This window comes from Artemia sp. Qi Xiang Cuo, chromosome 20 (assembly GCF_049724085.1).
Source record: "Artemia sp. Qi Xiang Cuo chromosome 20, ASM4972408v1, whole genome shotgun sequence".
NCBI classification, from domain to species: Eukaryota; Metazoa; Arthropoda; class Branchiopoda; order Anostraca; family Artemiidae; genus Artemia; species Artemia sp. Qi Xiang Cuo.
The window spans coordinates 26455014-26465630 of NC_142813.1; the positions used below are offsets into that span (position 1 = coordinate 26455014).

General features: G+C 35.6%; 1 protein-coding gene across 1 annotated transcript; it reads right to left on the minus strand.

Annotated features, from left to right (window-relative positions):
• Window positions 1–5286: 5286 nt before the first annotated feature.
• LOC148940047 (SCAN domain-containing protein 3-like) lies at window positions 5287–8699 on the minus strand. The gene is made up of 2 exons (XM_089106059.1): window positions 7593–8699; window positions 5287–5292 (listed from the first exon to the last, which is right to left on the minus strand). The coding sequence occupies exons 1-2, from the start codon at window positions 8697–8699 to the stop codon at window positions 5287–5289; spliced, it is 1113 nt and encodes a 370-aa protein (XP_088962185.1).
• Window positions 8700–10617: the final 1918 nt, after the last annotated feature.

Here is a 10617-nt window from a genome sequence, read left to right on the forward strand (position 1 = left end):
TGACTGGTTTCCTTTAGTGTTTCCCGATACAGTATATAGCGGTGTGTAAGATTCAATGCATAAGTACTTTCACCGATTAACCACCAATCCTCCCATCAACCCTGAGTCCATTCATATTCCTAATATAATACTTATTGCAGTCTCATTTTATATCAGTCCATCCAGTGCCTGGACATGATAGCTATAGGCTACAAATCATATAAAAATCATTTATTCTTTTTCTTCACACTAACATAATTTGGCATTATTAACCAACAGTTCGTGATAATAAAGTCCGAAAATAAAGTAAAAATTGACAAGAAAACAATATGAGCCTAATAACCAAATTATTTCTTTCAGCTGTAATGTAAATTTTCTTATGAATAGTATTTTTGGGATCACTTCTGTTTAAATCCCCTATTCCCCGACCTTGTACATAGTCTATATCTAAATTTTTTTCTCATTAGGAGGGACAGGGGATGCTGCATTTTGTATGGTAAGAAGATTGTATTTAGGGATTTTTCTTAAGAAGAAATAAATTATACCACAATTTCTTTTAAAATCTTTTGTTTCTATCTCAGAATTAGCCTTCATACAGGGTTACTAATTGTTCAAGCATTAGAAGTTGTAAGGATAGGCCTAGATATTTAAACAAATTTACTTGGCTATCCCGAATTTGAGCAAAATATATTTCCGTAAAATTTTTTTGCCTAACTAACAGCTTTGCAAAACCATAAAAGGATTCTAAAACTGCAGTTTAAAATATTACACCCACTGAAAATATTACACGGGTGAAGGGACCAGAATAATAATTGTGAGGGGAGTGCTGAGTGAATACGTTGGAGGATAAAGGGTGGTATGACAAATACAATTCTCAGAAAAAAAAGAAAAGAACTTAAATTTTACACACCGAATGAACAAAAATTTAAATGGTAAGAATTCCTGGAAAAAGATCAATTCTTTCAATATATTATGTGTTCAATCATTACTAAACATTAATACAGTATGTCCAAAATCAAAAATAGCAAAAGAAAACCATATTTAAACTTATGAATCGGCTTCCAAAACAATTCTCCTTCTTTAGAAGTTCAATTCCAAACCACAGCTCCAACTGAGCGTTCCGTTAAACAACTTCAAATATAGTTCTTGGCTAATTTTGTCAAGATTGTCTTGACCACGAATGATGAATGTGCAAGAATCTTATAGCATTTGGAATACAGCATTCAAAATGGTTTACCTGTAATCTAACTGCAGGGAAATGATACTTTTGTGAACATATGAAGAACCGTCTATACTTAAATTGTATCTATCTGGTTTTTATGAAGAGCAACACAGGAGACGAATAATAACGAACAAGAGTAGTAAACAATTATAGTTTGTAAAATAATATTTGCTAGGGATAATCACTAGGGGTGACACCGTGATCTGGTGATTTTCGAGGAACCAATTTGTATTCGGGGAGACACATAGATGTTCGGGGAAATCCCCGAAAATTCGGGGATAGTGGAAGCCCTGCCTTGTACAGGGTTGCCAACTTTTTGGTTTATAAATATGTCCCCTGATCATCCAAAATTATGTCATTTTTAGCCAAAATATGTCCATATTTCGTCTTTAATATGTCCAAAACATGTCCATCTTGAAATCTCAGAACCTAGAGGTTATCTTTCTTATCAATTGGGATATTGACCAAAATATGATTTGGAAACATCTTTCAAAGTGGCCAGTTAACATCAAATTTGTTAAAAACGAAAAAAATCATTTAATACAAGCACAAAACTCATGAAAACCAGTAAACACTAAAAATAATTTGTGAGAGCTTAAGATTAGTCTTCTAACGAGAGTTCATCTTGAAAGTTATGCTCAGCATGAGGGCCAGCTTTCTTTCTTCTTTTGCTAGCTATTTGCTAATCGAAGTATTTCTTGCGCACTTCAGAAGGTAAAATCCAGGATTCCAGGGACGCTCCAGAACGCCAAATTAGTTGCTTGACATGCATTAAACAACTAGTTGTTTCCATTAGAAGCCAATTGCGTAATTTGGTTTTGATTTACCAAGTAGCGTAAACTGTCTTTCAGCAGCTGCTGAAGAGAGTGGCAGGCCACATAACGTTAGCATAAAATCACAAAGATCCTTGTATTTTTCTTTACCCTTGGCATGCCTATATTTTCTAAGGTCAGACCAAAATACTGACGGATTCGTTTCTGCAGTGGTTAAGCGAGTAATATGTTCTTTTTCGTCAAAAAAGGATTTCCAAAGTTCATCAAGATAGCTTTGGGCCTTCTCTTGTTGAAATTCGGTTTCCCCGAGCAAGTGGTAAAACCGACTGGTCAGAGCCACAATGCTGTCACACTCTCAACCAAGGGAAATTTCAGGATCCAGAAGCGACAGTGCTTTCAATGTTTCGTCTTTCTGGTTGATTCTAGTTCTGATTCAACTAACAAGTTCTACCATGTACGCCAAACAGTACTCCTTAAAGCCAGTAAGTTGTATGGGACCCAATTCACTATTTTGCTTTTCCAGGTACACCACAGTGTTTGGTCCAAAACTTACCTCTTCCATTCGGCGAAAATTTTTCTTTGGTTAGACTGACTGAAAATGGGCTCTGCCTCTCAATCACAGAAGCTTTGATGAAACATCTAAGTATTGATTTTAAAAGTGTGCAGCTACTTTTTAGAAGCAAATGAATCCGCGTATCAGAGGACTGAAAATCAGTATTCATGCTATTGACTTTCTGCAGCATAAAACTCAAGAAATACATGTAAGCTTTTACAAATGGGTCTTGCATAAGTAGTGTGTTATATAAAGGCGCGAAACTTACATGGAAACTTACGCCTGAGGCATGAATATACAGTGCAGTTTGACGTGCACATTGCAAAAAGCGACCAATCCTTTTATATTATATACCTATAAGGTGATCAAACACGTTTTGAAAGTATAATTGAGATTGTATAACGCAACCAGACGGGTTTTTGAGACACTTTCATCATAACGAGTTTTTTTTTATATTTTCTTAAATCAAAATCTAGAAATTGTCAGACGGGTTTCTGAGGCAACACCAATTTTTTGGACAATTGCCTTAACTCGAGACTAGTTTCTTAGGAATGTCTCGTTGCTAATTACAAAATCAGATGCTAGACTCAGAATTGTTTGATTTACATATGCTCTCAACACCCGCAATCGTCAATACAGTAAAGTCTGGGAAGAAGATAATGACCTTAGAGCATTTATTACAAGATCACCTTATGACAGAAACAAGCCTTGGTGCAGTTTGAAGCCGCTCAAAGGAACAAAGACCAAGATGTTGCTTCACTCTCGTAGCAACTCACACTTGGAAAAAATTCGTGCTGTCCATCTCACAACCAGTATTTCTGATTTTGGTAGAGAACGCATGGGCACAGAGTCGGATATCATCAACTCTCAAATAAGACTGGCTGCATGGTTCGCTAATGAAGACTCATCATTTTTGAAGACAGACGGCCTAATTCCAGTTCTCAAAGCTTGTGCTCCTGATTCCCAAATTGGGAAGGCAATGAAGATGAAAAGGACTATAGCCGCTGGAATTATTAAGCACATTCTAGCTCCATATGAAAGAGAAGAACTTCGTAAGTTTCTGAGAGTCTCAAAATTCTCCCTTATCATTGATGAAACAACTGATTCAACAGCTACAAAGTGGCTTGTATTGATTGCTAAATATTGGAACTTTTCTAGTGACAATGTTCGTGAGGAATTTCTTGGTCTATTAAAAGTAGAGGACGCTTCGACCCATGGGCTAAAAACTATTATCGACAATTACCTGGAAAAAGAAGAGATACCAAAAAACAACGATGATAGGTGTTGCTTTTGACAACGCTTCAGTGAAAACTGGAACTGTTGGAGGTCTTGGAGTACAGCTTAAAAATGACGTACCAGGCCTGTTTGTTTTGGGTTGTACCAGCCATTCAATGGCACTGTGTGCAAGTTATGCAGTGGTGCATAGTGCTGCGCCACTCTAAGTGAACCTAGATCAACCAAACTTTTTGGATATCTCTCTCATTATGACTGTGCGTCTGAGCGACACTTTGCCTATCTCAATGCCTGTCATTGTTGGTTTGTATGTCAGAATCCATTTATTCATATGTGTTTTGTCTCTCTCACTTCCTCCGCTTATGTGTCCAAACATAACACTGACAAGGTATGACCTTAGGTATCCACTGCGCGAAGAACCTAACCTCGTCTTCAGGACGGTGATAAGCCCCTTTAAATTTAGAACACTTAAATTCTTCTAGATTGAAAAGTGGAATCCTACGGTTACACTTTTGAATTAAAACTTTATCTGTAGGTACATTACCCTTTACATAGAGTGCTTCAACCCCGAAAAAGGTGCAAATTTCACTGACTTCCTCCTGAACATTTCTCAGTTCCTGACCACTATTTTTAAGTGGCGTAATCACTCTATCGTAGAATCCCAGTCTGTTTATATAATGTAATGTAGCACTCCACAAGCTTTTATCATACTCAAACATATCATAGTTTACTATCCAATGATAACATTCAATTTCTTCGAGTTCCATAGACAAAAATAAAAATGCACATTCAAATAGAACACCACAAGATGATTTTTTTAAACCGATAATTTCAGTGTCATACAGTCCTATCATCTTGGAAGCTATTAATGAAGTTGTTACATAGAGAAGTACTTCATCAAGCTTTTATACCTTCGCTCAAGGTTGAATGGAGTTATGGCTAGGGGGATGAGTCCTAAAACCATCTGAATTCATTGTGGAGAGGAGTTATAAAACCCTTTGAATTCATTGTGGGGAGGAGTCATAGAACTCTCGGTATCTATTGCATGCAAATGAAGTCTGGAAATTACAATAATTTTCCTATAATTTTTGTATTGTGTATGCAAGAGGTGAATTCAAGAATGAGTTTGTTACTTACTTACAATTTTTCATAATGACAAATCCGACAACAGCTGATGATAAAGAATTTATTCATTCTAATAGATATATTATGTAAGTGTTATCCGATTTGCCTGATACATGATATTGGTAGAGAATTTTAGTAAGGAATTTATTCAATTTGATTCTTAAATTCTGTCAATTTTATCAAACGTATCTGTCAAAAGAAATTGATAAAGAGTTTATTCACTCTGATGATCATATTCCGTCAAAGCTATCCCAAGTATCAGTCAATAGATGCTGATAGAGATATTATTCATTCTGATATTTTCTCTATGTTAACCTATCTATCCCACATATGATGTATGCAAATTCCTTTTCTTAGTTCTCCAATGTTTTAGTAAACATTATAAACGTTTGATTTTATACTTAACACTAAAAATAATGAAAACATAACAATGTAATACACAACATATTTTGAGTGAAATAAAGTTATGCCGAATATTAATACAAAAAATATATTATTATTATACATTATCAGTATCACTGAACAACTTTGGACATTTTGAATCTGTTCCATAAAATAGTTCACCATTTTCTCTCTTGATACTATAGCTGTTGTCTTCTCTTAGTTCGTAATCAGTAGAATAATCATTATTCCATTTTGAGTCATACACAATTTTACAGGTGTGTCATCGACAGGCTCAATATGCTTGTCGTCTTTCGTATTATTTGGTTCATTGACTGTTTGATCAATGGAAGTTACGTTTGCTGGTGCCCTGTTTTTAATCAATTCATCTCTATATTCCTTAGTAATATTTTCTGTCAATATCCTTTTTATTTTTCTGGCAACTTCATTGTCTCTTATCAAACAGATTTTATATAGTTAATAGTTCCGGCACGTACACAAGATATGGTTTATGATATTAATAGAAGAGTAGGCCTTTCTTTTCGTCTTTGCTTCCATTTGAATGCTAATACCCTAAAGCTGACGATATGGTTTAACACTGGGTAAAATGTTACCACAAGCACTAGCAAGGAGATGCCCTTCTTCATCAACTATTATTTTTATGTTGGCATTTTCTTTGAGCGTAATCATCTCAGGAGATCTCAATCTCGCATATCCACCATCATAAGATTTGAATTTTTTTGGTACTCCAAAGAAATTTAATTCCCTACTGTCATGACAATACACGCAGACGTTTTCCATTGTTCTAGCACTTGTACTTATTTCATAGTTTAAATACTTCTCCTTGTAAGCATTCAATGCTACAATAACACTATCATGTGAAAATACTTTCTTAAAATGCTTCATCTTCACTTCTTAGAGATATGAGTTGTGTTTATTGTTCCACTGTGTAAAAAATACTGATTTAATACATCCTGTAAACTAGGTAGTGTCGATAGACGGACATAGAGTACCATTGGGAAAGCCGCATCGTGTCTCTGAGCCAGCATAGAGTACAATTGTTAGAGCCATAAGCATATTTCATATCATTTTAAGATACGTGAAAAAAAAGTTGAATAAGTCAAAAAAAAATTTAGTCCAATAAAAAAAAGTTCTACTACGAACAATATTTCTCTAATAGTAAAAGTTGCGACTAACATCTTCTATATCACTCTCATTTTGAATTTGGAAAATATTAAATGTGTTTTTTTTTTGTTTTAAGTATTTTACATGTCACTCTAAGAGATGTAAAAAAAAGTTGAAAAAACATCATGTTAAAGAAATAATAAAAAAAGTTTTAAAAAAAACTTCAAAAAAAACTATAAAAAATGGGGGGGGGGGCAATCAGTCACAGGGGAGGGGGCCCCCTTGGAGTTTGGGATAGGGGACCTTTGGGGGTTGAGGTCTCTGGTGGTTAGGGTCGTTGGTGCTTATGATCCTTGACGGTTTGTACTCACATACACCTTACTACTTGATTTGCAAGGATTTCTATGGATTGTTTGGAATTTCATTATTAAAATTCTTTTCTTCCCATCTACATCTCTCTTAGTATCAACTTTTTAGTTTACTATAACGTTAGACCCTATTTTAAATTGACAACACTGTTCAAACGCCACTTGTGTATTATACAGAATACATCAGAGAGGTAAAGCTAGGTCAACTCACAATGTCATTCTATTATCGCTAGCCATTTTCATAGATTGATGCTGTCCCAAATTTATAGCAAATTGTCTGAGTTAACAAGCCCTTCGGGGTTACCTTAACTGCTAATCAGTTTAACCCTTTTTATCCATCTTCATATGATCTAATTCGCAAATGTTATCTAGCTCTGTTTTTTTCCCTATTATTCAAATAAGATCGTTCGTACAGTCCAATTCGCGAATCCCTTATCCCTTTTTGCAAATAGAGTTAGCTTTTAACAGCATATGTCAATCAAACAATTCTGAGTGTAGCATCCAATTTTGTAATTAGCAAAGACACATTCCTAAGAAACTAGTCTTGAGTTAAGGCAATTGTCCAAAAAATAGGTGTTGCCTCAGAAACCCGTCTGACGATTTCTAGTTTTTGCTTTAGAAAAAAAACACGTTATGATGAAAGTGTCTCATAAACCCGTCTGGTTGCGTTATACAATCTTAATTAAACTTTCAAAACGTGTTTGATCACTTTATAGGTATATAATATAAAAGGATTGGTCGCTTTTTGCAATGTGCACGTCAAACTGCACTGTATATTAATGCCTCAGGCGTAAGTTTCCATGTAAGTTTCGCGTCTTTATATAACACACTACTTGCATATATCTCAGAATCTTTGCAGCTCTTCCCTTGGCCAGAGAATCCGGAGCCTTTGTACCTAACGCATGGCTGGTAAATAAGAGCAGAAGAGATGCCCACTTCTGTAGCACTCTATTGACAGCTTTTTCCATTGAAAGCCAACGTGTATTAGCTATTAGAAGAAGCTTATGGACCCCCTGTTCAGCAAATTCTTGCATTTCCTGAAATTCTTTTTGTCTCTTGCTATTTCCTGACACATACATTATCAAGTCCCCGAGAAAATGTCCAAGACCATCAGGAAAAGCTTTCATTGCATAACTTGCACACAGTGCCATTGAATGGCTGGTACAACCCAAAACAAACAGGCCTGGTACGTCATTTTTAAGCTGTACTCCAAGACCTCCAACAGTTCCAGTGTTCACTGAAGCGTTGTCAAAAGCAACACCTATCATGTTGTTTTTTGGTATCTCTTCTTCTACTAAGTAATTTTCGATGATAGTTTTTAGCCCATGGCTCGAGGCGTCGTCTACTTCTAGTAGACCAAGAAATTCCTCACAAACATTGTCAGTAAAAAAGTTCCAATATTTAGAAATCAATACAAGCCACTTTGTAGCTGTTGAATCAGTTGTTTCATCAATGATAAGGGAGAATTTTGAGACTCTCAGAAACTTACGAAGTTCTTCTCTTTCATATGGAGCTAGAACATGCTTATTAATTCCAGCGGTTATAGTACTTTTCATCTTCATTGCCTTCCCAATTTGGGAATCAGGAGCAAAAGCTTTGAGAACTGGAAGTAGACTGTTTGCCTTCAAAAATGATATGTCTTCATTAGCGAACCATGCAGCCAGTTTTATTTGAGAGTTGATGATATCCGACTCTGTGCCCACGCGTTCTCTACCAAAATCAGAAACACTGGTTGTGAGATGTACAGCACGAATTTTTTCCAAGTGTGAGTTGCTACGAGAGTGAAGCAACATCTTGGTCTTTGTTCCTTTGAGCGGCTTCAAACTGCACCAAGGCTTGTTTCTGTCATAAGGTGATCTTGTAATAAATGCTCTAAGGTCATTATCTTCTTCCCAAGCTTTACTGTATTGACGATTGCGGGTGTTGACACTCACAGGCATAGTTTTTCCTTGTTTTATTCCTTAACTTGTTTGCCTTTGAAAGTGGAAAATTTGGCGTAACAATTTCCTCATTGATTTCTTCATTGGAAGAACTGAAATTTTTTTCCACTGAAGTGATTTCGGACGGCTCAGCTATGTAATCTCTAGCAGCACTGACAAAAAGCTATTGTTCATCTCGTGAGCCAACACCTACTTCCCTTTCAAGATTTTGGACATTGCGTTTTGAAACTTCTTGAGGCTGGAGAAAAACTGAAGACTGAAAAGACTGGTATACATTCTTGGTGCTTGATGTAAATTCAATGTTGTCTGTGCTTTCATGAAAAGAAGCTTGGCATTTATTTTTAGCACAAATATCAGGAGTAGAGGTTGTGTCTGGTTGAGAAACTTCACACAAAGATGTTATACCTTCTTTAGATTTTTTGATAATAGGTTTGAAAAATCCTTCTATTTTCTGTTGATATCCTCTCTTAGACATATTTGACAAGATACCTTAATGACTGAACACGACTTTAAATGCGAATTATGCAGGACAAACTAATTAAAAAAACAAAACAAGAAAAACCCGTTTTTTTAAGAAAGTAAATAGCCGAGTCCAAACATTGAATGAATAGAAATTATCACCTGAGGGGTGATAATTTCTATTATCATGACATCGATTTGTATCGATGTCATTGTAGAATTGACTAGCCCTTTCAAAGTTTCCACTCGGCATGGTCAAGAAAGGAGTAGGCGAGCCCAAAAAATAAATAGTTGATTGGAAGTAAAAACTGTTTCAAGATGTAAGTAGAAAATACGTAGTTTAGGTATAAATTAGTTGAAGAATTTTGAAAAAAAACTAGACTTTCCGAGGCTCACATAAAGCGATGCTCAGATAAATGATTTTAATTGCAAAAATAGCTTAAAAAAAGAATGGAATAATATCATATAAAATGCTGGCAGCGCAAGCCTAATGTGTAAAGGCAGCTTCATTTAAAAATACTGCTTCACATTTCAACTACTTGAGCCAAATAGTCAACTACTTGAGCATTTTGAAGCTGTCGCCATGGATTTAACCCACTTCAAATGTCTTTTAAGTGAATTGTGAACGACAGTGTGGATGTGGCTGCCCTTTGGTTTTAGTCCACATTTTGTTTGAAGAGTGACACAAAGCGCAACAATGGCTAGCCGATTGTGATTTTCAGTCGAGATCGTTTTTAAGAGACTAAAAGGTCTTTCTACTACAACTTTTGAAAATGACAGATAGAAGAGAAATTCGGCTACTTTCACAATGTTTTCAAATTTCTTACGTCCAGTAGTCATTTTTTATTTATATTGCAACGTTGCAAACGATCTCATTCTATATACTGGGAAATACTTTCCAAGAATTTTTACAAATTTTTAATATTGAGCCTAGAAGCCTAAACTTAAAGTAAAATTCTAAGCTTAAGAAAAAATTCAATGTGTTCACGTGCGAAAATAAGGGAATATTTTGTTATTAAATTTTGAGGGTTTTTCCAACCTCTTCAAAGGAGTTTATCCGTAATAGAATAGATTTTTTTCTGTTTTGTAAACATGACCTTATTTTCGAAGATTTACAGGCTTCAATAACATCCTCAAATTGTCTTTTTATCGTCAATATTGGTAGAGTTGGAGGTGACTGAGGAAAAATTATGTACAGCATCCCCTCCCGACTCAAATATAAGCAAAAAGTGGGCAATCCCCTCGCCAAACTTCAATGGTTATGAGACAAAACCGTTTTTTTAATTACATTATCTCTAGTACAGGTACAGCCCAATACCTACCAGAGTCTGCAACCTCCCTGAGACGAGACACCTTTCCTGTTACGGAATTTGCAAAATCAGATGTGGTCTAAAACCAAGTGTCACCTTATTCAGAAAAGAAGAGGCACTCAAGTTCATAACACTCACCTAACACAGTC

Bases quoted from the DNA above. Each gene is read 5' to 3' on its own strand.
- LOC148940047 (XM_089106059.1), bottom strand. From the start codon at position 8,699: ATGCCTGTGAGTGTCAACACCCGCAATCGTCAATACAGTAAAGCTTGG.